General features: G+C 42.2%; 3 protein-coding genes across 3 annotated transcripts; 1 reads left to right on the forward strand and 2 right to left on the reverse strand.

Moving 5' to 3' along the window:
• Positions 1–639: 639 nt before the first annotated feature.
• On the reverse strand, positions 640–3,532 carry LOC135998599 (gastrokine-1-like). The gene is made up of 6 exons (XM_065651842.1): positions 3,470–3,532; positions 3,059–3,112; positions 2,548–2,688; positions 2,218–2,328; positions 1,203–1,344; positions 640–734 (listed from the first exon to the last, which is right to left on the reverse strand). The coding sequence occupies exons 1-6, from the start codon at positions 3,530–3,532 to the stop codon at positions 640–642; spliced, it is 606 nt and encodes a 201-aa protein (XP_065507914.1).
• Positions 3,533–11,789: 8,257 nt separating this feature from the next.
• Positions 11,790–14,682, reverse strand: LOC135998597 (gastrokine-1-like). The gene is made up of 6 exons (XM_065651840.1): positions 14,620–14,682; positions 14,209–14,262; positions 13,698–13,838; positions 13,368–13,478; positions 12,353–12,494; positions 11,790–11,884 (listed from the first exon to the last, which is right to left on the reverse strand). The coding sequence occupies exons 1-6, from the start codon at positions 14,680–14,682 to the stop codon at positions 11,790–11,792; spliced, it is 606 nt and encodes a 201-aa protein (XP_065507912.1).
• A 9,214-nt stretch (positions 14,683–23,896) lies between these two features.
• Positions 23,897–27,304, forward strand: GKN2 (gastrokine 2). The gene is made up of 6 exons (XM_065651828.1): positions 23,897–23,908; positions 24,458–24,511; positions 25,041–25,172; positions 25,649–25,759; positions 26,488–26,641; positions 27,213–27,304. Exons 1-6 carry the CDS (start codon positions 23,897–23,899, stop codon positions 27,302–27,304), a joined length of 555 nt encoding a protein of 184 aa, XP_065507900.1.
• Positions 27,305–27,737: the final 433 nt, after the last annotated feature.

Here is a 27,737-nt window from a genome sequence, read left to right on the forward strand (position 1 = left end):
GAGAGGGGAACAGAAACTGTGGGACGTTGCATGGCTGGTGTTCTGAGAGAGAGATTTGTATTCACAGGGTAACCCAGGGCATCCTGCCATTTTTGTTAGAGCAGAGGAAATAATCTTGATGTTAAGGTTTTGGGCTACAGGGACCTTGCCTTACTAAAGCTTTAGCTTTTAATGACCCTACTATTTTTTAAAAATTGTCCTTTAATTCCCTCTAAACCGCTCTGCTTTCAGATCCTTGGCATTGGATTCTTACTGTCTGAATTATTGATTCTAGTCTAGGACCGTGGCTGATTTGCGATGGCCACACTCTGACGCTCTCCCACCTCTATGGTTGTTGCCCTGTGTCAAGATCAGGCTTTTGAAAGAGCTTTTGAAGGGCTCAAAAGGGGTAGATACAATCCAACTATGTTTCTGGATGTGCTCCTAGATGATGAAGGGTACAGTAATGAGAAAGTAGCCAGATTTAATCCATGCTAAGGTGCTTTATTGAAAGTTGTGGTCAACAATTGACCTGTTTCAGCATTAGAATCGTCAGGAAGGGAACGCTTGGCAGAGAGGTGTCAGGGAAGAACAGCATCGGGGTTGGCTTTGTGCAGCAGCGATCGGGCATCCGTACGTGGTTCCAGAAAGGCGAGATTTTCAGACCTTGATGTTGGCATGGCAGTAGTTCAGCTGCACAAGATTCAGGACATTAAGCGTAGTGCAGGCTCCCTCGTTGTAGACGGCTGGGAGTTCTTTACAAACAAGAAAAACAAAAACAAATACTGTGAGATAAGGTGTTAAGTGATCTGTGCGCTCTTTGGCAGCCCTTAATACCTGGCATATTGCACTCGTGTTTTAATCAAAATGAGCCTTCTCAAGTACCAAAGCAATGACGAAAGCAAAGTGAGCAGCAAGGGGGTGGAAATGCTGCTGCGTCCAAGTGCAACAGCCTGCACCTGATCTGTAGAGCTTTTTTTTCACGACAGGGTTTGCAGACCATCAGCTTGCAGTAAGGCTCTGAGTACTTTGCTTCTGCTTCAAGGTTAACTCCTCTGAGTAAAACTTAGTTCCTTTACATGTACTTTTAAATAATACTTTTTTTCCCCCCCACATTAGCATAAATTCTCTTGCAAGTGATCAAAGTATGATTATAGCATCCACAGAAAGACCGGTGATTTATAGTGGTTAGTTGCAGAGATAATTCATTTGCTTGTACTCACCGGCAACTGGAGTAGCCACTATGGATGTGACCTCTCTGCACATGTTGAAGATGGCAGGTCCGTAAATCCTGAGGTCAGGGACAAGTGTCTGGCCGAGGACGAATGTGATCTGCTGTGTGGGTTGTATTTGACCCTTCAGACCCTGAACATCAAAGAAGAGAATTCAGCAAGATCAGTGTCTTGGTCCACTTATTGTTGTGCATGTTCCTGTGTCTGGAACAATGTCTCGGTGTTTTGATGTTCTCCTCAGGAGTGTATTTTACCCCAGGGTTCCTGAAATCCCATTGCAATGTGCTGCCCTCTTGCTGGTGAGCAAGGAGTTGAGATGAGCTTCCCGGACACAGGGACGCACCTCAGGACAAACCAGCCTGGAACGGCGGTGCGAGGGGAATGGTTTTGCTCAGCCTGTACTGATGGAACTCTCCCCACTTCCTTCCCCAGCAGGCCTTCTCGCCCTTCAAAGCCCGGAGTTTTATAAGGACTCGGCTCCCACACTTCAGGAGAAGCCAGTGTCTACAAAAGCTTAGTATGCTGAACGCTGAGATAATTTTTACAAGGTCTGTGCTAATTCTGTGGGCTGAACTCATGCTACTGTGGTGCTGAGTTCTTTTCAAAAAGGTTTCAAAGCTTGAAATCTGAGTTGGGACCCCTCATTACTGGGTTAGTTGTTCTTCCTCAGCTGGAGCAAAGGGAGATTATGAAGAGCACCATGCCAAAAATCTAAACTCTCTAGCCATAAAACAGTGTTAAAAAGCAGTCAATGCAAATAATCTTTTAAAACATGATAAAAATAATGTAAGTGATCTACAACATTGCGAAAACATGAGAAGCCCCCACTGCAAGCATCTGAAACAGGGTTTTCTAACTTTTCAGAGGTCCCGAATTCTGTTAATGTAAATGTTGTGTTCTAAATGGTTGGTTTAAAAGCTGTTGAGAATTGCAAAGTCTCTGACACCAGTTTACTTTGACTTATTGCTGTACAACTTTCCAAGTAACAACTCCTTTTTGGTCTTACCTGGAAGCCCTGAACCACTGAGGGGAATATCTCAAATCTGGGCAGCAGGTTTCTGTTCATTGTGGAAATGAAGCAAGTTCCCTCTGGCATCACTTCAGTTGCAATAAAGCCCTGGAAAATAAAGTTATTGACAACTAGGAATTCAGCTTTTCGATATTTAAGGTTGGAATTAAAATTGTATGCAAAAAAGTAGCAAATGCAGATAGTTTTTACCCTCAAACTTGGACTCAAAATGTTAAGACTAAAGAAACAAGTCCTGTATTTTAGTCGGCTTTAGCAGAACTAGTCTCCCTGTATATTTTCTGAACAAGCTTGCTCCTTGCCGCTCACCGTGTTGAAGTTCCAAATGGTTTTCCATGTCCCAAATTCACTCCTTTGCTCGATAATGACCACACGCTGCTCCCTGTTGATGTTCAGGAGTTGGACACCGCCATTAACCCTGATTTCCCTGGTGACATCCTGGTTCTGAAACTAGAACACAAAATTAAACAACACTTTAGACTTGCAAACTGGTCAGCTCTCTCCCCAGAGCTTTAGAAAATCGCAGTTGTAATAGAAGAAATGTGGGTTCACAGGGAGCCCCTCTGGTGAGCAGAGTATTGTCAAAATGACAAAGAATTAAGGCTGTGACATTCTGGAGTAGCCATAAGAATTCTTTTAATAGATTCAATGAATAATTTTTGTTTCTTACAAGGGTCGTCTGGAGGTTTTAGAGGTCTATGCATGACAGCAGTTTCAGATTTCTCTGTGCCCAAGGCATGGGACAGAAGCAAGGAAAGCTCCAGCAGCAGGGCCCAGAGAAACAGCAGCAACGTGTGTGTGAGCTGGTCCCTGTACTCACGTATTGAGCGAGGGCTGGAGTCAGCAAGAGTCCGAGCAGGACGGTGGTCGCAATCTGAAAGGAAAAGCAAAACCAAGAGTGTAACTGCAGCTCTGGCTGACACAGCTCGTCAGGAGAATCTGAGGGCCTTTTTTCTTTTCCCTCGCTCCAGCTGTGCAAAAGCGTGGACAAAAATGGACATGGATTAGGCTTCCTGTAGATCGAATAATGTGTAGTTAAACCTTTAACAAAAGCCTTACCTCCTCATCTGATTAGCTTAATGGGGTGTGAGTTGCTCTCCCTAGAGGAGAAAACTCTCCCCAGAGAGTTCTTTTTTGGTAGAGACACTGTGCTAAAGACACTTCAGAGAGAGAAAGGCAATGGTTTTGAATCAAAGTTGTAGTTTATAAGGAAGAAAAGCCGCATACTCACAGTGAGTTTCATCTTGACTGCAGAGCTGATGCTGGTGCAGGTCGAAGGAGCAACGGGAACCATCCACCTTATATATGTTTTCAGCATCAGGTGTGGAGCAGTTAAGTGTTGAAATAATTTTATTTTGTCATTTGTATCTCTGTCTGCATGTCACTGAAACTTGTTTCCTGCTGTAAGTACTTCATCAATATGGGGATTGTACTTCTGCAGATTTTTGGCCAGAGCCAGGTCATTATCAGATAAGAATCCATTTGCAGTGGATTTTTTTTAAATAGTAACTTTCCGGCCTTTACTAATTACTTTTGAAAATTCACATCAAACTTTAGACCAGAGATAGACTGGGGTTTAAAAAAACGAGGCCTTACAGTAGACAAAATAAATAAGAGTCCTTGTGCCTTCCAAAATGTGCTGTAAGGTACCATGTAACCATAGAGTCCACTAAAATACATGGCCCGAACACAATATTGCCACTGGAAATTGTTTTACAATAAATAAGGAACTCAAGCCTGTTGGTATCTGGCAAGAATAATTTTTTCACCTTGCCTCAGCTTATTTTCTGTGACGTAAATTCTTCTTGAAAGCCGTGCTTGTTCAGTTAGGGAGGTTCATGAATACTTGGGCCTTTGTGTCACCTTGCTCAGTTTTCTTTTGTGTGCAAACTGACGCTGTGGCAGAGGATCACTGTAAAGAAGTTAACAAGAAGTTAAATAACTGAGCTACACATATTTCTCTAAATCTGGATTTCATATTATCTTGTATAGGGTTGTGCAGTAGATACAGCACCACTTGCTTTGAGTAGCGATGAATAGTTGCTTAAGGCAGCATGTGAAATCTCACTGGGAAATTGTTGTCATGGTTTGATTGCAGGGTGACAATAAAACCGTGGCAGATGTATTGTTAACCCTCTCCACCCCTTCCCCCTTCAGCCCCTCCCTCTCCCCCCTTCCCACTAAGGCAATTGGGAGGGAAAGAAGGACAGAGAGAAGCAAGTTGGAAAAATTAAAAATGTTTTACCAATGCTACCCATAAAAATAGAGAAAATAATACAAAATATACAAAACCAATCTTGAAAGTCCCGACAGCTGCTCCAGCAGGTGTAGCGCCGGCATCCGAAGCCCTGGCCTGGACTCTGCAGCCAACCGGAGCTGGATTCAGTCTGTCACTAGGCCTCAGTTCGCAGGGACGACTCGCAAGGTCCTCTCCCAATGTTGGCCATAAGGAAAAGGCACGAGATCCTCGTGATCTCCCACTTTTATATGAAGTATCACGTGAATGGGATGGAATATTTATTTGGTCAATTTTCAGTTCACCTCCTGCTTGCACATCTCGCGAGATGCATCATTGTCATTGACCTTGCATTCCATTGTTATGTCTACCAAAACACGTATCTAGCTTTCAGGAAAACTGCAGTTATTTAGAAGGCTTTAACTGACAGGGAACTTCACTAAAACTTGTTTTTTTAACAAAACCAGGACAATTGTACAGGAGGAAGTTTAAATGCCAAAATTGGGATTTTGCAAGAACACTAGTTTAGCAACCTGTCTTGGGAATTGCTTCTGTGTTTTCAAAGGATTTGTAAAAACACAGGACAGACCAGTGTAGGGTGATGATAAATTTTACTGAGACACAAGAGCCTCCCTGCAGAGCAGAGGAAGAGACACGTGAATGATTGAGGAAGTGATCAAGATAAGATTATCAAGAAGAAAAGTCGTGTTCATGGGTGCAGAGTTCCATGAATGTTCTTCCTCAAAACTTCATCAGGAATAAATACTTGCAGTAGTAGATGGACAATTTATTAATCTTAACTTTTAAGCAGGAAATATTTTGCTTTGGGAGGTTTGATCCTGAAAGAAAAGGAAAAACTGATTAGACTTGGACTGAGACAATAAGAGAACAATGTTGCTGGAATTTCTCTACTTAGTCTTGGAAACGCACCAGGAAATGTCACTTAAAACTGGAACCGCATCTTCCTAAGCTTCTGGTACAGTAACTGTTAGTGCAATCTTCTTAGACAAATCTAAGCTGCAAATTGGGGCTTGAATGTGAAAATGGTGCTGGGACAGGACCTGTGGTAGCTGGTACTATATATGCAGCTGCCTAAAAAATTCAAACTGGTGTCAGCAGCTGAATCCCAAACCGTTCCTGGAAAAGCTGCTTTCCAGGTTGTGTGCAGCAGAGGGACAGAGCTGCTGCTTTTCCTTATGCACACGTTTGCTGATTTCTGGAAAGTCATAGGGAAACCTCAGGATTTCAGTAATTAACTCGTTTGTCTTCACTTAAATAGTGTTCATTCTTGTTCGTAATATCGTTACTCTTTATTTTGTCACACAAAGCACTGTCACTGGGATACTCATCTGCAGCTGGGTAAGCCAGGTAAGAGGGAATTCCTCTGCACAGAGCTTGGATGCGTTTTCCAAATCGGCGCAAGCTTTGGAGTCTGTTTCTGGAGATAATGAAGCGATTCTCCCTGGGTAGATGTCGGTGAGAACCGGGTCCCTAAGCATCAAAGAAACAAACCCAGGAAACTGCATTTAGAAGAAACAGACCTGCTGTTCAGAACCTGTACATGCATCTTTGGGCATGGAGAAGGGGTTATTGCAGCTTTTGAAAGACTGAACTTCTGGAGTGGCTCAGCCCTGCTGAGAATCTTGTCTTTTTCTCCTGTCGATGGGTCGGGAGCGAGTACTTTGCACATGCAATTGGTTTCTCATTGCTCCATTCACCATCGTACCTTGTCTCCTTGAGGTGCTGCAGGAAACCATCTATCGTGTAAAAGCCTCCTGTCCATTTTAGGAACGATGCAGGCGTGTTTTGAAAATACTTTGGTTGCAAAGTAGCCCTGTTAAAAGACAAAAAGCTCATTGTTGCAAACAATGTACAGTGAAAGATAAGTGGGTTGCCAGAGAGAAGCATGGGATAAAAAATAACACAAAGCTTTCTACAGTGCAAATAATCAGAAGGAAGGAAAATATTGTTTTTTCAATTATGCTGTCTAGGTAAATGTGTCATGGAGGCTGATGAGGGACGCTGGGGACAGGCCAAGTGAATTGCCTTCCCCAGCAGTGCCACGTGTAGGATACGTCATCCCGAGACTCGAGTCAGGTGAAGGAGTTCACTGCTGGAGGTGTCTGTGCAGCACAGACAGCACAGCAGCAACAATGAAGTGGTTAAATGAGAACGTTTTCAGCATCTCCTCTAAAATCCTGTTAAGTTTTGTTGAAGTTTAGGGGTTTTCTTTAAACCATTTAGTGCGTTTCCATTTCTGAGCCATGGTGGCCGCCTCTTACAGTCTTGACGTCCCAGGCAGGTTTCCAGCCCTCCAAACCCTCCTCAGAGTCGGTGCAGACCCCGGTGTCCATGACAGAGGGGAGAGAGTTCTCACCGTGGTGCCCCCTGAGGTTTTCTGTGCCATTCCGAGGTGTGAAGAAGTTGAAAGGAGGTGTAAGGATTGAGGTGTGCGCATTCCCCATAGCCTTTCACTCATGAAATCAGTAGTTCTAGTGACTGTGCTTTGGAAAATTATTGTTCTTCGAGAGGGGAGATAATTTGTGGCCACAGAGGGGAGGCTGGGAAGCCACTAGTGCTGTTGGGTCAAACAGTGTTTATGCCAACTTCGAGACAGACTTTGATTTCATATCTAGCAAGTGTCTCTTTCCCTTGATCTATCAAGCACTGAAACATTTGCTGTGGTGCAATAATAACAACCAAAAAAAAGGCAGTTTCCTGCTAAGTATCAGTCATTAAAATCCAGCATCCCTTTCGGAAAAGATTTTTCAGAGGCCACAGCTAAAGATTCCTGTGGCAGCAGCGTATGAGCACACACAGCTCTGGCCTTCCCCTGTTAGCAAGGGCTGGAGCCAGGAGAACTCCCAGCAGAGAAGCCACCACAATCTGAAACACACAGTGGAGATTCACAACATTGAACACTGTGACTGCTTGTCTTGCATCCAGTTATTTGATGTCTTAACATTTTTATTTCCTGTTTAGCTTTGTGCACATGCTCAGCAGAGACTGGTGATTTGCATCTGAGCTGTGAATGAGAGGACATTGCCCTTCCAACGCTCCACGGGTGCATCTCACCCCGTAACACAGCACTTCTCTCTTGCACGTTTCAGTAGGCACACGGCGTGCAGTCCCTGCCAAAAGTGACATTTCACCTGTGCAGTCCCGACCCATTTGGCATTTTGACTCCATAATCCCTACATCAATCAGTAAGGGCTCACTAGGTGCCAAGAAAGACTCCAAATACTTTTCCAACTGTCCAGCTTCATGATTTTAATGAGAAAGTGATACAAGTACTTACAGTGAACGTCATTGTGATGGTAGGCAAGGCACGATCTGCTGGCAATTGGTGTGTACTCTTACTTTTTATACAGTAATATCATAAAGTTAAATCTTCAAATGTGTTTATCTTATTGGCACGTGCCCTGTGTTCACAGAAGCGTGACAGGTTTCCTGGGGAAGTGCTCTGATAAGAGGAGGCTTGGATACCAGCCTGATAGAATTCATTACATACAGGAAGAAAATAAAAGAAAAATAACTTGTTGTGGTAAGCCCAGTGTCTTTTATAGTAACTTCTAAATGAAAAAGAACCAGACAATAGATGTCTACTAAAACTCATAGTGACGCTTTGTGCCTGCATGGCAAAGGACTTGGCCTGATATTTTATCCAGAGCTGATACCATCCTTTAAATCAACAGAGGTGGTAACCTTGCTATGTTAAAAACGTTAAGTCAGTTTGCAGAAATTGTGAAGTTGGCTCTAAATCACAGATATCACTGAGTTCTTTTGTTAGCCTTCCTTTCTGGGTTTGTTCAGTTGGGATCTGCTCTCCAGTCTTCAGGCACGGCCTCTGCGTCTTCACAGAGCCATTTTATGACAATAGTACCTGATTAAGTGCTGAGGCTAATTCTGGGAAGGGATCATAAACTAGAGATGAGAAGAAATGAGGAAGGGAGGAGCAGAACCAATGGGCACTTTACATCAACTATTCCTTAAAATGTGGATTTTAATATTTCTCCATATTTGGTAATTATATACAGAGCTATGGCGTGAGAGCTTATTTGCCTTGTTTGCTGCAGAAACATTGCAAAATGTTTATTTTTTTAAATTGTCCAGTACAGATATCTGGGTCTTTTTGCCCAGTTGTCCCTTGCTGTTTAACAAGCTATAAGATATGTATCTAGACAGCGTCAGATAAAGCAGATTTGTTTCTTAGGTGTGCCTGTTACTGAAGAAGCACTTTCAGAGATGCTCATTTACATAGTCCAAAAGTGCTTCTTCTCTGCATTCAGGACTTCAGCAGCATTATTGAAAACATTCTCTAAACCATCAAATGGTAGAAAATGGTAGAAAACCCTGGCTAAATGAGACTTAAGTTTTTTAGAAGTTCAATTTAGCATCTTAGTGTAAGGAACATTTAATGGAGAACTGTTGTTTCTACACAACTGAGGACCTGACACGTGATCCCAGCAAGGGGGAAGGACTGAGAGACATCAGACTATGAATCCTTAATGTAATATACAGTCTTTTCCCAGAATATATACTGATACCTGTATATATACTGATACCTGTATTTATAAGTTATTTTAGGGGGAAGGGCCGAGAGACATTGGACTATAAATTCTTAATGTAAAACACAGTCTCTTCCCGGAATATATACCGATACCTGTATACATACTGATACAAGGTAATTTAGGGGGAAGCGTAGCCAAAGTACCAGGAATCCATATCTTAAATAGATTGATAAGGGGAAGGGTATTGTATGCGCCGGGGTAGTGTGTAAACCCTGAAGTACCCAACCAATGGGGAACAGGGGAGGGAAATTGCGGCCAGGACTTTGGGGAGATATAAGCAGGGGCTTTTTGCCCTATTAGGTGTGCCTACCTTTAGGTAGAACACCCGGTCTTGCAAAATCATTACTAAAATATGTTTTGCTGAGAGATCCTGCCTGGGCCTATTATATTTGCAAAATAATTGTTTCCTACATTAGGAATGAAAGTTTTAAAGATAAAGGATATGGGATAACCTGCTCCTGGAGTGTTAGCATAACTGGCATACTAAAATATCCAGTGTCTGTCTTAAATTTTACCCAGCGTTTGGTGTTGAATTGTTATGTAATTCCAAGCCAATCTGAGGAAAGACCAATAAAGCAGCAGGATGGGGTTGAGGGAAAATGACAATGTGATAAGATTTCCAAGTCTTGTTGTTTAATTGCTGCCCAAACGTGCCCAGGAGCGGGGGTGCAGTCAGATGAGTTGTTGTCCCCTCCGGTTGGTGCTGTAGGAAACAGGGCTGTGTAACAAGGCTGTGCGCTTCTCAACAGCCGGCCCTCCCTACTCAGTGCTGCAGGTCTATCGCTCGTTTGCCTTTAATTGAACCATTTTTGAGCACTTTGCCAGGGCCGGAGCAGCCTTGCAGTACCTCTGCAAGTGGTTTTGTTTGTTTGTGGTTTGTGTTGGTTTTGTTTGTTTGTTTGTTTTTACATTCACTTAGAGCTGGACAAAATTCAGCCCAGTCTACTCAAAGGGGCATTTCTCGTTAGTGGCATCTTTCTCTCTAACTGAATTCAAAGATGATCTGCCTGGTTCCCACTGATCTTGAGTTTGGAGCGAATGTTGAGGAAATCATTAGGTGACTCCGTTTTTCTGCATTTCTGAAAACTGGGTGGCTGAGCTTGACCTCCTTTCTTAAATGACAGCATTCAGTTAAAGCCATGTTCTAAGCACCAGAGCTAAAACTCCAAATGCTCTAGTGACCGAGTCCAACTCTCAGCACAGGTGTCGGGATTCTCAGTCCCCTGTGACTCCCAAGATGCAAACTCAGTATTTTCCTTCACTGTCTCTTCAGTCTCATCAGATATTTACACAGCAGAAATTAACCCCTTGGAGACATTAAGGTGTGCGAATCCTGATGCAATTAAGGTTAAAGTAACAGTGATTACCTCAAAACATGCATCTAACTTTGAGCCGGGAACCTGCAAACAGCTCTGATGAAGTGCTGTTTGGTTAAATGAATATTCAGATCTCCTGCAGTTGGGTTTCCCTGGTTTAAGGCACAAGTACATGCACATGTGGCCAGCAGGAGGGAGCAGAGCTGCACAGAGTGAACGATGCAGCTTTACTGACTACATTTCACATAATCCTGCAGGATTGAAAAAGAAATCCCATCAGCATCACAGGTGTATATTTGTTGCTGTGAGAAGTTTCATTGGTTTGTTAAGTAGGTGCCCTTTCCTTTTCTTTCACTCATGTACTTTGGCATTAAACCACACATACTACTGCTAAAAGGTTTCTTTCCAGTCTCTGCTGGAAAGGGAGTTAACTAGAGAAATGCCAATGCCAAGGCAGAGCAGGACATGACGAGAGCTGAAAGGTTCTGTTAGGATAGTGTCTAATGACTATCAACAAAGTGAAAATCCCTCCTCAGCTTTGATTCTCGCCTCTTTCTGTCATATTTAGCTTCAGCCTGAGCAAAAGGAGAGCTGATAGTGTGTAAAGGGATTCAATGAACTTGGGAAACAGCAAAAGGAAGGAGATGAGCAGCAATAAACTCCTGTCTGTCTCCTCTGCAGGGACTGGTGTGTGCTAATGCAGGGAATGCAGCTGCTTTGGCCTGAGATGGGCCGAAGTGAACTCTGTCTCCTCTCCAACTGCTGCACAATAAACCTCTGGGGATGGGTGAGAGGGGAACAGAAACTGTGGGACGTTGCATGGCTGGTGTTCTGAGAGAGAGATTTGTATTCACAGGGTAACCCAGGGCATCCTGCCATTTTTGTTAGAGCAGAGGAAATAATCTTGATGTTAAGGTTTTGGGCTACAGGGACCTTGCCTTACTAAAGCTTTAGCTTTTAATGACCCTACTATTTTTTAAAAATTGTCCTTTAATTCCCTCTAAACCGCTCTGCTTTCAGATCCTTGGCATTGGATTCTTACTGTCTGAATTATTGATTCTAGTCTAGGACCGTGGCTGATTTGCGATGGCCACACTCTGACGCTCTCCCACCTCTATGGTTGTTGCCCTGTGTCAAGATCAGGCTTTTGAAAGAGCTTTTGAAGGGCTCAAAAGGGGTAGATACAATCCAACTATGTTTCTGGATGTGCTCCTAGATGATGAAGGGTACAGTAATGAGAAAGTAGCCAGATTTAATCCATGCTAAGGTGCTTTATTGAAAGTTGTGGTCAACAATTGACCTGTTTCAGCATTAGAATCGTCAGGAAGGGAACGCTTGGCAGAGAGGTGTCAGGGAAGAACAGCATCGGGGTTGGCTTTGTGCAGCAGCGATCGGGCATCCGTACGTGGTTCCAGAAAGGCGAGATTTTCAGACCTTGATGTTGGCATGGCAGTAGTTCAGCTGCACAAGATTCAGGACATTAAGCGTAGTGCAGGCTCCCTCGTTGTAGACGGCTGGGAGTTCTTTACAAACAAGAAAAACAAAAACAAATACTGTGAGATAAGGTGTTAAGTGATCTGTGCGCTCTTTGGCAGCCCTTAATACCTGGCATATTGCACTCGTGTTTTAATCAAAATGAGCCTTCTCAAGTACCAAAGCAATGACGAAAGCAAAGTGAGCAGCAAGGGGGTGGAAATGCTGCTGCGTCCAAGTGCAACAGCCTGCACCTGATCTGTAGAGCTTTTTTTTCACGACAGGGTTTGCAGACCATCAGCTTGCAGTAAGGCTCTGAGTACTTTGCTTCTGCTTCAAGGTTAACTCCTCTGAGTAAAACTTAGTTCCTTTACATGTACTTTTAAATAATACTTTTTTTCCCCCCCACATTAGCATAAATTCTCTTGCAAGTGATCAAAGTATGATTATAGCATCCACAGAAAGACCGGTGATTTATAGTGGTTAGTTGCAGAGATAATTCATTTGCTTGTACTCACCGGCAACTGGAGTAGCCACTATGGATGTGACCTCTCTGCACATGTTGAAGATGGCAGGTCCGTAAATCCTGAGGTCAGGGACAAGTGTCTGGCCGAGGACGAATGTGATCTGCTGTGTGGGTTGTATTTGACCCTTCAGACCCTGAACATCAAAGAAGAGAATTCAGCAAGATCAGTGTCTTGGTCCACTTATTGTTGTGCATGTTCCTGTGTCTGGAACAATGTCTCGGTGTTTTGATGTTCTCCTCAGGAGTGTATTTTACCCCAGGGTTCCTGAAATCCCATTGCAATGTGCTGCCCTCTTGCTGGTGAGCAAGGAGTTGAGATGAGCTTCCCGGACACAGGGACGCACCTCAGGACAAACCAGCCTGGAACGGCGGTGCGAGGGGAATGGTTTTGCTCAGCCTGTACTGATGGAACTCTCCCCACTTCCTTCCCCAGCAGGCCTTCTCGCCCTTCAAAGCCCGGAGTTTTATAAGGACTCGGCTCCCACACTTCAGGAGAAGCCAGTGTCTACAAAAGCTTAGTATGCTGAACGCTGAGATAATTTTTACAAGGTCTGTGCTAATTCTGTGGGCTGAACTCATGCTACTGTGGTGCTGAGTTCTTTTCAAAAAGGTTTCAAAGCTTGAAATCTGAGTTGGGACCCCTCATTACTGGGTTAGTTGTTCTTCCTCAGCTGGAGCAAAGGGAGATTATGAAGAGCACCATGCCAAAAATCTAAACTCTCTAGCCATAAAACAGTGTTAAAAAGCAGTCAATGCAAATAATCTTTTAAAACATGATAAAAATAATGTAAGTGATCTACAACATTGCGAAAACATGAGAAGCCCCCACTGCAAGCATCTGAAACAGGGTTTTCTAACTTTTCAGAGGTCCCGAATTCTGTTAATGTAAATGTTGTGTTCTAAATGGTTGGTTTAAAAGCTGTTGAGAATTGCAAAGTCTCTGACACCAGTTTACTTTGACTTATTGCTGTACAACTTTCCAAGTAACAACTCCTTTTTGGTCTTACCTGGAAGCCCTGAACCACTGAGGGGAATATCTCAAATCTGGGCAGCAGGTTTCTGTTCATTGTGGAAATGAAGCAAGTTCCCTCTGGCATCACTTCAGTTGCAATAAAGCCCTGGAAAATAAAGTTATTGACAACTAGGAATTCAGCTTTTCGATATTTAAGGTTGGAATTAAAATTGTATGCAAAAAAGTAGCAAATGCAGATAGTTTTTACCCTCAAACTTGGACTCAAAATGTTAAGACTAAAGAAACAAGTCCTGTATTTTAGTCGGCTTTAGCAGAACTAGTCTCCCTGTATATTTTCTGAACAAGCTTGCTCCTTGCCGCTCACCGTGTTGAAGTTCCAAATGGTTTTCCATGTCCCAAATTCACTCCTTTGCTCGATAATGACCACACGCTGCTCCCTGTTGATGTTCAGGAGTTGGACACCGCCATTAACCCTGATTTCCCTGGTGACATCCTGGTTCTGAAACTAGAACACAAAATTAAACAACACTTTAGACTTGCAAACTGGTCAGCTCTCTCCCCAGAGCTTTAGAAAATCGCAGTTGTAATAGAAGAAATGTGGGTTCACAGGGAGCCCCTCTGGTGAGCAGAGTATTGTCAAAATGACAAAGAATTAAGGCTGTGACATTCTGGAGTAGCCATAAGAATTCTTTTAATAGATTCAATGAATAATTTTTGTTTCTTACAAGGGTCGTCTGGAGGTTTTAGAGGTCTATGCATGACAGCAGTTTCAGATTTCTCTGTGCCCAAGGCATGGGACAGAAGCAAGGAAAGCTCCAGCAGCAGGGCCCAGAGAAACAGCAGCAACGTGTGTGTGAGCTGGTCCCTGTACTCACGTATTGAGCGAGGGCTGGAGTCAGCAAGAGTCCGAGCAGGACGGTGGTCGCAATCTGAAAGGAAAAGCAAAACCAAGAGTGTAACTGCAGCTCTGGCTGACACAGCTCGTCAGGAGAATCTGAGGGCCTTTTTTCTTTTCCCTCGCTCCAGCTGTGCAAAAGCGTGGACAAAAATGGACATGGATTAGGCTTCCTGTAGATCGAATAATGTGTAGTTAAACCTTTAACAAAAGCCTTACCTCCTCATCTGATTAGCTTAATGGGGTGTGAGTTGCTCTCCCTAGAGGAGAAAACTCTCCCCAGAGAGTTCTTTTTTGGTAGAGACACTGTGCTAAAGACACTTCAGAGAGAGAAAGGCAATGGTTTTGAATCAAAGTTGTAGTTTATAAGGAAGAAAAGCCGCATACTCACAGTGAGTTTCATCTTGACTGCAGAGCTGATGCTGGTGCAGGTCGAAGGAGCAACGGGAACCATCCACCTTATATATGTTTTCAGCATCAGGTGTGGAGCAGTTAAGTGTTGAAATAATTTTATTTTGTCATTTGTATCTCTGTCTGCATGTCACTGAAACTTGTTTCCTGCTGTAAGTACTTCATCAATATGGGGATTGTACTTCTGCAGATTTTTGGCCAGAGCCAGGTCATTATCAGATAAGAATCCATTTGCAGTGGATTTTTTTTAAATAGTAACTTTCCGGCCTTTACTAATTACTTTTGAAAATTCACATCAAACTTTAGACCAGAGATAGACTGGGGTTTAAAAAAACGAGGCCTTACAGTAGACAAAATAAATAAGAGTCCTTGTGCCTTCCAAAATGTGCTGTAAGGTACCATGTAACCATAGAGTCCACTAAAATACATGGCCCGAACACAATATTGCCACTGGAAATTGTTTTACAATAAATAAGGAACTCAAGCCTGTTGGTATCTGGCAAGAATAATTTTTTCACCTTGCCTCAGCTTATTTTCTGTGACGTAAATTCTTCTTGAAAGCCGTGCTTGTTCAGTTAGGGAGGTTCATGAATACTTGGGCCTTTGTGTCACCTTGCTCAGTTTTCTTTTGTGTGCAAACTGACGCTGTGGCAGAGGATCACTGTAAAGAAGTTAACAAGAAGTTAAATAACTGAGCTACACATATTTCTCTAAATCTGGATTTCATATTATCTTGTATAGGGTTGTGCAGTAGATACAGCACCACTTGCTTTGAGTAGCGATGAATAGTTGCTTAAGGCAGCATGTGAAATCTCACTGGGAAATTGTTGTCATGGTTTGATTGCAGGGTGACAATAAAACCGTGGCAGATGTATTGTTAACCCTCTCCACCCCTTCCCCCTTCAGCCCCTCCCTCTCCCCCCTTCCCACTAAGGCAATTGGGAGGGAAAGAAGGACAGAGAGAAGCAAGTTGGAAAAATTAAAAATGTTTTACCAATGCTACCCATAAAAATAGAGAAAATAATACAAAATATACAAAACCAATCTTGAAAGTCCCGACAGCTGCTCCAGCAGGTGTAGCGCCGGCATCCGAAGCCCTGGCCTGGACTCTGCAGCCAACCGGAGCTGGATTCAGTCTGTCACTAGGCCTCAGTTCGCAGGGACGACTCGCAAGGTCCTCTCCCAATGTTGGCCATAAGGAAAAGGCACGAGATCCTCGTGATCTCCCACTTTTATATGAAGTATCACGTGAATGGGATGGAATATTTATTTGGTCAATTTTCAGTTCACCTCCTGCTTGCACATCTCGCGAGATGCATCATTGTCATTGACCTTGCATTCCATTGTTATGTCTACCAAAACACGTATCTAGCTTTCAGGAAAACTGCAGTTATTTAGAAGGCTTTAACTGACAGGGAACTTCACTAAAACTTGTTTTTTTAACAAAACCAGGACAATTGTACAGGAGGAAGTTTAAATGCCAAAATTGGGATTTTGCAAGAACACTAGTTTAGCAACCTGTCTTGGGAATTGCTTCTGTGTTTTCAAAGGATTTGTAAAAACACAGGACAGACCAGTGTAGGGTGATGATAAATTTTACTGAGACACAAGAGCCTCCCTGCAGAGCAGAGGAAGAGACACGTGAATGATTGAGGAAGTGATCAAGATAAGATTATCAAGAAGAAAAGTCGTGTTCATGGGTGCAGAGTTCCATGAATGTTCTTCCTCAAAACTTCATCAGGAATAAATACTTGCAGTAGTAGATGGACAATTTATTAATCTTAACTTTTAAGCAGGAAATATTTTGCTTTGGGAGGTTTGATCCTGAAAGAAAAGGAAAAACTGATTAGACTTGGACTGAGACAATAAGAGAACAATGTTGCTGGAATTTCTCTACTTAGTCTTGGAAACGCACCAGGAAATGTCACTTAAAACTGGAACCGCATCTTCCTAAGCTTCTGGTACAGTAACTGTTAGTGCAATCTTCTTAGACAAATCTAAGCTGCAAATTGGGGCTTGAATGTGAAAATGGTGCTGGGACAGGACCTGTGGTAGCTGGTACTATATATGCAGCTGCCTAAAAAATTCAAACTGGTGTCAGCAGCTGAATCCCAAACCGTTCCTGGAAAAGCTGCTTTCCAGGTTGTGTGCAGCAGAGGGACAGAGCTGCTGCTTTTCCTTATGCACACGTTTGCTGATTTCTGGAAAGTCATAGGGAAACCTCAGGATTTCAGTAATTAACTCGTTTGTCTTCACTTAAATAGTGTTCATTCTTGTTCGTAATATCGTTACTCTTTATTTTGTCACACAAAGCACTGTCACTGGGATACTCATCTGCAGCTGGGTAAGCCAGGTAAGAGGGAATTCCTCTGCACAGAGCTTGGATGCGTTTTCCAAATCGGCGCAAGCTTTGGAGTCTGTTTCTGGAGATAATGAAGCGATTCTCCCTGGGTAGATGTCGGTGAGAACCGGGTCCCTAAGCATCAAAGAAACAAACCCAGGAAACTGCATTTAGAAGAAACAGACCTGCTGTTCAGAACCTATACATGCATCTTTGGGCATGGAGAAGGGGTTATTCAAGTGCAGTGCAGCTTTTGAAAGACTGAACTTCTGGAGTGGCTCAGCCCTGCTGAGAATCTTGTCTTTTTCTCCTGTCGATGGGTCGGGAGCGAGTACTTTGCACATGCAATTGGTTTCTCATTGCTCCATTCACCATCGTACCTTGTCTCCTTGAGGTGCTGCAGGAAACCATCTATCGTGTAAAAGCCTCCTGTCCATTTTAGGAACGATGCAGGCGTGTTTTGAAAATACTTTGGTTGCAAAGTAGCCCTGTTAAAAGACAAAAAGCTCATTGTTGCAAACAATGTACAGTGAAAGATAAGTGGGTTGCCAGAGAGAAGCATGGGATAAAAAATAACACAAAGCTTTCTACAGTGCAAATAATCAGAAGGAAGGAAAATATTGTTTTTTCAATTATGCTGTCTAGGTAAATGTGTCATGGAGGCTGATGAGGGACGCTGGGGACAGGCCAAGTGAATTGCCTTCCCCAGCAGTGCCACGTGTAGGATACGTCATCCCGAGACTCGAGTCAGGTGAAGGAGTTCACTGCTGGAGGTGTCTGTGCAGCACAGACAGCACAGCAGCAACAATGAAGTGGTTAAATGAGAACGTTTTCAGCATCTCCTCTAAAATCCTGTTAAGTTTTGTTGAAGTTTAGGGGTTTTCTTTAAACCATTTAGTGCGTTTCCATTTCTGAGCCATGGTGGCCGCCTCTTACAGTCTTGACGTCCCAGGCAGGTTTCCAGCCCTCCAAACCCTCCTCAGAGTCGGTGCAGACCCCGGTGTCCATGACAGAGGGGAGAGAGTTCTCACCGTGGTGCCCCTTGAGGTTTTCTGTGCCATTCCGAGGTGTGAAGAAGTTGAAAGGAGGTGTAAGGATTGAGGTGTGCGCATTCCCCATAGCCTTTCACTCATGAAATCAGTAGTTCTAGTGACTGTGCTTTGGAAAATTATTGTTCTTCGAGAGGGGAGATAATTTGTGGCCACAGAGGGGAGGCTGGGAAGCCACTAGTGCTGTTGGGTCAAACAGTGTTTATGCCAATTTCGAGACAGACTTTGATTTCATATCTAGCAAGTGTCTCTTTCCCTTGATCTATCAAGCACTGAAACATTTGCTGTGGTGTAATAATAACAACCAAAAAAAAGGCAGTTTCCTGCTAAGTATCAGTCATTAAAATCCAGCATCCCTTTCGGAAAAGATTTTTCAGAGGCCACAGCTAAAGATTCCTGTGGCAGCAGCGTATGAGCACACACAGCTCTGGCCTTCCCCTGTTAGCAAGGGCTGGAGCCAGGAGAACTCCCAGCAGAGAAGCCACCACAATCTGAAACACACAGTGGAGATTCACAACATTGAACACTGTGACTGCTTGTCTTGCATCCAGTTATTTGATGCCTTAAAATAATCTTGACTTCCTGTTTAAATTTGTGTATGTGCTCAGGACTTTTCTGAAATGCTGTCTAGCTGAAGAGTATTTCCAATATGCAGAAGAATTCTTTATTAATGAGCTTACACTGGATCATCGATTCATACAAATTAGTGTTAACCTCAGCAGTTTAATTTGTACAGGTAAGAAGATCACTTAAACACAGTGGGATTTAAAATCTATCCAGCCCCAGTTTAGTAAACTCCTTGGAAAAGGTGGTCTGAAATATTTTCTATCAAAGAGTGAACTTTTCAGCCTGAGGTTTTGATTTTAGATACAGAGCAGATCCAAGCAGTTCCCATGTGCATGGGCACCTGTTGTGGAGACTTAGTATCTGGGTGCGCAGCTCTGTACTTGGAACACAGCAGAAATGGGCCTTGAATCCTCAGAGTAGATCTCATGCCTCTGAGCACAGGGCTAATACTACAAGAGTAGACACAACCAGTTTTGTAGAAAAAAATGTCATGTTAAACACTGCTGTTCCGTTATAATACAGTTTCAGTGACTCACGTGCTTGTTTTTGTTCACATTTGTCAAAAATACTGTGGATAGATTTTTGAGAGATTTGATATTGTTATGATGATAAATTATTTTGTGGCAATTATTGTGGACAATTGCTCTCTTTTAGACAGTCCCTCTAATATTGAATTGGTCACAAATTTCATCTGCTTTAAAGGAGATGACAAAGATCCAAGTGTGACTCAGAGTATTTAGCACTAACATTTTGAACTTTATTCTGCAGCAATTTCAGGCTGCTGTGAAGGCCCCTGCTTCGCAGCCCTGCACTTGGAGTTTCTCATGTCTCGTAATTGTTCTCCGGTCAGACACCTGTGCCATAACTTCCTATAGCTTGCTGCGGTTGTTGATTTGTGTCTGAGCTGTGAATGAGAGGACATTGCCCTTCCAACATTCCACGGGTGCATCTCACCCCGTAACACAGCACTTCTCTCTTGCACGTTTCAGTAGGCACACGGCGTGCAGTCCCTGCCAAAAGTGACATTTCACCTGTGCAGTCCCGACCCATTTGGCATTTTGACTCCATAATCCCTACATCAATCAGTAAGGGCTCACTAGGTGCCAAGAAAGACTCCAAATACTTTTCCAACTGTCCAGCTTCATGATTTTAATGAGAAAGTGATACAAGTACTTACAGTGAATGTCATTGTGATGGTAGGCGAGGCACGATCTGCTGGCAATTGGTGTGTACTCTTACTTTTTGTACCGTAATATTGTAAAGTTAAATCTTCAAATGAGTTTATCTTATTGGCACGTGCCCTGTGTTCACAGAAGCGTGACAGGTTTCCTGGGGAAGTGCTCTGATAAGAGGAGGCTTGGATAACAGCCTGATTGAACTTACCAGGACAAGTTTTCTTTCACCTTCCTGTATGTAGTGAATTCAATGTAGTTTATAGTAACTTTTAAACAGAAAAAAAATCAGAATCGGAGAATAGACGCCTACTAAAACTTGTAGTGACGCTTTGTGCCTGCGTGGCAAAGGACTTGGCCTGATATTTTATCCAGAGCTGATACCATCTTTTAAATCAATGGAAGTCATAATCTTGCTCTGTTAAAAATATTGTCAGCTCCTTGAAACTGTGAGGTTGGTTCTAAATAATAGAAGTCACTGACTTATTTAGCAAAACCTTTAGTTTTTTTTAATTGGCCAGTATAGATGTCTGAGTCTTTTTGCCCAGGAATATTGTCCATTGCTGTTTAATAACTGAGAGATATCTCTAGATAGCCTCAGATAATGTGGATTTGTTTCTTAGCTGTGCCTGTTACAGAAGTACTTTCAGAGTTCATCATTTATAAAATATGCTCCAAAAGTGCTAAGTAGTTCGTATCTAATACCAGCTCTGTCTGTCCTTCTGTCTACTAATTGTGCTCTTTACAGGTTTGAACACTGATGTTTCCTTTTTGTTGCCAGAAAGGCACAATGGGAACTCAGTGGCTTTATAAACTAATGTTTCTGCACTAACTTCTCCACTGCCAGCCATTGCTGAGCATCATCATTGCAGCTGTTGCTGGAAAAGCCTGGGAATCTTGTTTTCCTTGGAAAAGTGAGGCCCAGTTCTCATTTATACCAGTTACCCCACTATTCTGCTGTGAAGTGATGCGGTGATTGCGGAGGTGTAGCAATCTGCCAGCACTGAGTGGAGAGCTCTGCTTTTCATCTCTTTTGCACCCACTTTGCAATTTGCACGATGTGTAAAATATGGTGAATGAAAGTGATAAATTACGAAGGGAAAACATTTACAGTCCTTCTAATCAGACGGATTTGTGGATGCCAAATGGAGACAGGTATGTCCTTAGCCTCCAAGATCCAAAATACACAGAGAAGTCTTATTTTGTATGTCACGAAATCCTCTCATGGTCTCTGGAAATTTAATTAATCACCTAATTCTTAGGGAACTGCATGGTATAATGCTAATCCCTGCGGTGTCGTTAGCGATGAGTTGGCAAGCGCTTTGTCCACTGCTTCCAACAACCATAGCCAACTTGGCCCTTACAGTAATGTGTCATGCTTGGAATCTTGAATCTCCAAATCTTCCATCAGCTTCTGATTTCTTGAGTAGTTTGTACAGCAAACACAGACAGCTGGAGCATTTGACATTATGAGTGGCTTACACAACTAATTACAGTGGTAGAAGCCAGGAAAAAGGGCAGGGAAAGGAGCTTTTACTCTGAGAGACCCTGTTCTTTTTCCAGTACAAGTTTGTCTCTGTCTCATTTTTAAAGCTCTGCTCAAGACATTCCATTTCCATCCTAAATTCTTGTACCACTGTACAGCAAACTCCCAAGAGCTGTTCTGGTTTTAACCCTTTTCTCAAATTAATGTTTCATTTTGTACACACATCCATGTTTTCCCATGTTTTTCTAGGCCTTACTTTTCAGTAAGAATACAACTGCTGAAATTATCTCTGGATTAATTCTTGAAACTTCATTTATTATGTAACTACAGAATGTGATTAATTCTGTTTGACCTGTCCTTGTGCCACATATTTTATTTTTCTAGACTGTGCCGCCCCATCTTTATCTCGTGTGTGGTGTGAGCAGCTGAATGTGAATGGAAGCATAGAGAACTTTATTGATTTTGTGAGGTGTTGCTCCATTCTTTACTTTTCTCTCACTACCTGCTCCCTCCCTGATAAAGTAAATATTTATGAAAAAAAAGTACCTGAAAAAACCCCCATGAGTCACCAGGAGAGTTTGTTATGATTGTATAATCTCACCTTAACTTGCCTGAATCCATCTCCCTTATGAGTTAAAATTCCTGTTTGGTCATCAGACTTGAACTGAAATTGTACAATTATTCTTTTCATTTGATGTTCAAGGTTCTTTTGTTTAAATGGTTCCAAGACAGTTCCAAATAATGGGTCAAATTCTTCTGGGAATTTTACTTACTTAGATTAGGAGTAATTCTGTAGTTTAACCGTTTCGTCAGAGTGAATTAGAATGTATTTGAAAATATTTGGCCTTATGACAATAACAAATTAAGTTCACTGTGACAATAAACGTTGTGTTGCAGCAATATATTACTTGTTCTGAACATTACTCAACTTCCATTTTCTGTTGGCTTCCCTAATATGACCAATCAAATCAATTAGTCAAATGCTTTTTAGAAATTAATCCTTAATTTTTGGCCTTGTCTGATTGGATCAGCAACACTCAGTCCAATGTAAGGTGAAAAACATGAAGTTGTGGCTCTTGTAGTAATTCTCCTTCACTAAATAACTGTCCATTTCAGACATTGCTCTGCTCTTACCTGGACCTAAATCTATTAATGCTTAAGAAAGCAGAAGCTTATGCTTCTTGGGTGTTTTTTCAAAAGAAATGAGTATATGAAGACATAATGACTAATAGAAAGTTAATTTAAGCTTTAGTTTAAAAGCATTTACAACTTGCTAAAGCTTTTTGGTTCAGCTTGTGGTGCCCGAACCCTGTTAGACTCCTGCTATGAAATGTTTGACTGCTGAAATCCACTCGGAGTATTTCTGACATATCTGTGATCTTAGAAACAAAGAATCTTTTGAGAAGGAGGGCCAGGGCCAGCTTTCAAGAGGTGGGTAACACCAATCTAATCTGTGTTTGTCACAACTTGATATCTGTTTATACATATTCTGATATACTGCCTAGTAGCACAGCTTTGTTACACTTGAGATAACATTTTCCACGAGGGGTTAGGTGGAATAAAGCAAATGTGTGCGGTTTCCTTGTTGTTTTCATTGAGGCCTGTTTGCCGAGAGAGATTTCCGTACAATCTCTTTCACCTTTTTTCCGATGAGTGAGATTACAGAAATGTGTTGGCTATTAGGTTGAGTTTTTGTTTTATTAGAAGGGAATAAACCTCAATTATGAGTTTCTAGTAGAAAGCAGAGTGTGATTTTTGTCAAGGTTCTGGCACTGGCTGATATGGAGTCACAGATGAGAAGTCCAGGCAAGCTTGTAGTCATGGGAGAACAATTCCCATGGCAAAATCATGCAGTTATTACATTTTCATAAAATACAGAACAGTGGTAGCTATAAAGGAGGAATCTCCATCCTGCTCCTTTTGTTTTGTGACCTTGTGTGAACCACACGTGGTCTCAAGTTTCATGTCCCTCCTTTGCATGCTGAGGAGGGTAGAGGTTACTCAGGTTGTCTTGTGAAGCACAGTTGTTATTCCTACCTACGCCACTAATTTCAGTGCATGTGTTTTATATGTCAGGGTAACTGATCGAAAACGAGCAGCACTTCTTATTAACAGTTTGTGTATGTATAGATGCACAATGCATAGATGCACACATGCATAGATGGAAGAACCACCATGACGTAGATATTTCTTTCCAGCATTTGTCTGCAGATTATCAGGCCATTAGGGATTATATTTGAGAAAACAAAATGCAGTTTGTGTGAATGAATAGCATCGTTATCCCTGATGCCATTTAATTCTGGACAATATCCTGTTAAATATTTTAAAAAATGGAACCAGAAGAGTGGGAACTCTTCTAAAGTTTAAACCAGTAAATAACAGCCATTTGTGGAGTGATTGATTTTACAAAAGCTGACTTATTGAGTGCTTTTAACATATTGGGGTCAGGTTATCTGTGTCAACCCAAAATTCAGATATGAGGCTTACAGTAGTGTGGCTTGGAGATATGGACTTGCTTGAGTCATGAAGAAAAGTTCTGGGAAGTGTTTCCCACACCTCCAGCAAGATATAAAAGTTGAAGGTCTCTGGGCTTTTCTTGCATTCTTACTTTCTGCAGCCTCTTGTTCTTATCTGGAAAAAAAATGAACGGATTTGTGAGTATATCCATTTTTGTTGAACTTATATTATAAAAAGTTCTTTATTTTTAAAAAATAGAGAAGATGCTTGAGGAAGTGGTACAGTACTGGGACTAATACGATCTGTGTATTGTTTCTTTGGGTTGTTCAGTGGGAAATGTGCGTTTCCTGGGTGTACGGAATCCTCTTGGAGTCAGTGGCAGCATTGCTTGAGCAAAGAGTGCAGAGCTTGATTACAATTCAGAAGGAGGGTTCAGTTATAATTTAATAATTACAGTTGTAGAAGCAAATCAAGAAGTAATATGGCATCAAGAAAAAAAAACACTTTTGAAAAATACAAAAAGCATAGCAGTTAAGTTATCATTCTGCTTTTTCGCTTACAGACAAAAGAGCCTAACAGCAAGAATTTTACAAAGAGAATTGTAGTAGTTTTTAATTAATACACATGTTTAAGTGGGTAATTTTTCAACCTAATGCTACAGCTGCTTCCGTCAGTTAATGAACGGGGTTTTTTTTATGGCACTGCCCGGTGTTTCTGTCGATTGAGAATTCTTATTCCTTTTGCAGGGTGCAGCCGTCGTTCTGCTGGGAGTCCTTTGGACTCCGTCTTCTGCGTTGGACGTAAGTACACTGATAAGCTTCCTAGTGCATGTACTCATTAAAAATATATTGGATCCTGGGGCCAAGGGCAAATACAGGAAGAAAAGCTTATTGCCAAGTGTAGAGAAAAACAGTATTTGCCAAAGGTGACAGTTATATCAGCCAAAGAGGCAGTTCTGTGCAGGTGCACGGTAAAAAGGAAATTTGAAGGAGGTTGGGCCATAGGTCCCCTTAGTTCAAGCTCAAACTTGGAGACTGTTGCTGTCTCCTGACAGTCCCTGTTGCCACACATAACAACTGGCCTGCTCCATGTTGTTTTTCCTTGGCCTGCAATGAGAGCCTGTCCCCTCCTTTCTCACCCTGACGAGCTCTTGGATAATTAATCTCCACCTCAAGGGCCTCCTGAGACTGCCAGAGGGTTCTTAAGGGATTTAGTATTTACATAAAGCAATTGTACTTGTTTCTCTGAGAGAAAGCATTTGTTTATATTCCACCTTTTAGAGGTGCAAGACAGATGATCAACGATGATTTTATGTTTTCTTTACCAAAGAGCTTTTCCCTGCTAGACCCTCTCAATGGCTACGTCACTGGAACTATGACCATTGACAGTGGGAATCGCGTTGTCGATGTCCATGTCCGTTCTGGCCTGTTCTCCTCTGATTCCATTTTTGACTACTCAACTGTAAGTACATCTAAGAATATACTTAGGCTTAATCTCCGAGGGAGTTTTTAAACCCAGAAATTATTTTAGTGTATTCTCACCATGAGTTGCCCTGAAACACTGTTTCTTTGAAGACTCCCATCACCTTTCCGTCTGTTTCACCCATATGATGGTGCAGTTTAAAAGACTTGTAATGAAACCTGTGTTGGTGATTCATCAAAGTGAGAAGAATGTCACTGACCTCAATGTGAGAGGGTTGAGAAAGGGATAGCAAGTGCAGCAGAAAAGACTTTTCCAGTCTTCTGGACAGACATTAGTGTGCCCAGGCTGCTTCTGTTCCCCAAAGGTGACAGTGTAAATGCAAAGTCATTCCACAGTAGTAGCCTGTGTAGCCACTTCATGTTTCTTCTAGATTGTCCTAAACAGTAGAGAATCAACTAATATTAGTGGTAGCCATTTTTAATTAATTAACTCTCTCTATTTTTTTTTAATCACAGGGGTACGTTGCAACCAGGTTATTTTCACGAAATGCCTGCTTTATCATGAAACTAAATAAGGACCACATCCCAGAGCTGGAAAGACTCGGACGCGTGGCTTTTGAGAGACAGGTGACTTTGTAGTGAAACCTGTACTGTATCCAAGGAACAGCTTGTTCTGAGCAATGTCTTTTACTGGCAACATAGAACCTCAAGGGAATATCATATAGAACATTGGTTTAAGATTATTAAATGAAGTTATGGCCTCCCCTGCAGTTTCGTAGTGGGTTGTCATTGTGACTAAAACTGTAAGATCCTTTGTCCTTGGAATTAGCATAATTTAACTGTTTTGAAGTGATCGCCGTGTGAGTTCAGACAGGCTTTTCCTTTTTTTCATTGTCATGTGAATATTTTGAGCTTGACATAACTCGAAATTATTTTGTTTGCAGAACAGAATTTAGAAATCAGTTCACTTTGACCAGACCTTAAGTTCCCTATTCAGGCAAAGGTTTCGTGCAGGTGACTGGAAATATTCTCTAGAGTTGAACTTGAGTTCTGACGTGATTTCTGACAGCCTAACAGTAGTGAATTTACAGCAAAACTTACTGCTAATTAACATAACTTATTGTGATAGTAGTACAGCTCGGTTTTGCTGTGTTGACAGAATTAGTATCTAGTGAACTTTGTTTCTGAATAGACAGAAAATATTTATTTTTCTTTAAAAACATGTAGCTTCTTTAGCTCATGCTTTGTGTGAAGCAAAGGAAGGTGACCTTAGATTTTGGGATTTTCTCAAAGGGTGTCCTAGTAGAATGAAACCAAAACTACATTATTTATGATATCTAACATTTTCTTTTTAGACCATGAGGACAATATACTCTCCATACAATGTGTGGGTAGAGTTTCAACCTGGCCATTCCAGGCTGGGGAATGTGGAAGACTGGCTTCGCTATGGTAGACCCATTGAGCGCCTCTGCGCAGGTCTGCCTCTCTACAAGCTTTCAAACACTCAACGTAAGTTCCGGGATCAGAAAATTACATTTCTGTTACAGTGCATAAGCACCTTTCCATCCTTTAAACCAAAGTCCACGTGATACCTTTGAGGCAGGAACATATTGCCCTATTTTAGCGAAGAGGAGTAAACTACCCAGCAGGATTGAAAGGGTAAAGCTCTGGGATGATTTGGAAGATCCGGTAAAGCAGTTCTTCATTATAAGGCATCTAAATATCTGCACCAGCTGTTCCCAAGTGGTTTTCCTGGTGTCAGAGGAAGCCACTGGGAGCAGCTGTACCCAGCTTATGCCCCGATGATATGATGGTCCCACAAGGCATCCGCTGTGCGGCAGTATATGATACCTGCTGTATGCGGGTTATGGGAAAGGAGGAGCACAGAGCTGATTTAAGCCCATACAGACATTTCCTCCCTTTGAGTTACACCATGGAAGTTTTCTACAGTATCCATCGAGACCAACAGGAGCCTCCAATAGGGCCATAATTGGGGATTTGAAATTTGTGTATTTAACAGACTTGCTGGATACAGGAATCTTGTCACTTGATAATATCTTCATTTTCTTGTTTCTTTTAGCACCAGAAAATCCTAGTGCCTGTGCCAGTGCAGGAATTCCAAGCATTCTGGGTGTTAATATCTGTGAAAATGCCAGGGCAGAGGGATATTGAAAATCCTGCTGCATGGAAACAGCTCATGCTTTTATGATGCCGTGTTCTCCATCTGGAACAAAACTCGGTGTTAGACTCAACTTCTCTGTCCTAAGCTTTGAGTGCAACACACCTATGATACACAAATAAAGTTGATGCAGTAATTGAAATGCCTTGTCCTTTTTCTTCGTTCAAAAGCAGAAGTAAAATGTCCCTTGCTAGTTTTCATGCATACTTTTCCCTTTGCATTCCCTATGCTCAGGCTGCAACATGGCCTAGATGTTGGTTTATGTTTCATGCCATAAAGAAACAGCAACAAATATTTTTTTCCAGTGGAGAACTTCCCTTCAGCATCAGCATCTGGCCTCTCAGGTGCTGACTCACCTTGTGTATGATTGCGGGAGGAACAAACACATGATGAATAAATAAGGGGAGGGAGCAGATCTGTGGCACC

This window comes from Caloenas nicobarica, chromosome 25 (assembly GCF_036013445.1).
Source record: "Caloenas nicobarica isolate bCalNic1 chromosome 25, bCalNic1.hap1, whole genome shotgun sequence".
Lineage (NCBI taxonomy): Eukaryota > Metazoa > Chordata > Aves > Columbiformes > Columbidae > Caloenas > Caloenas nicobarica.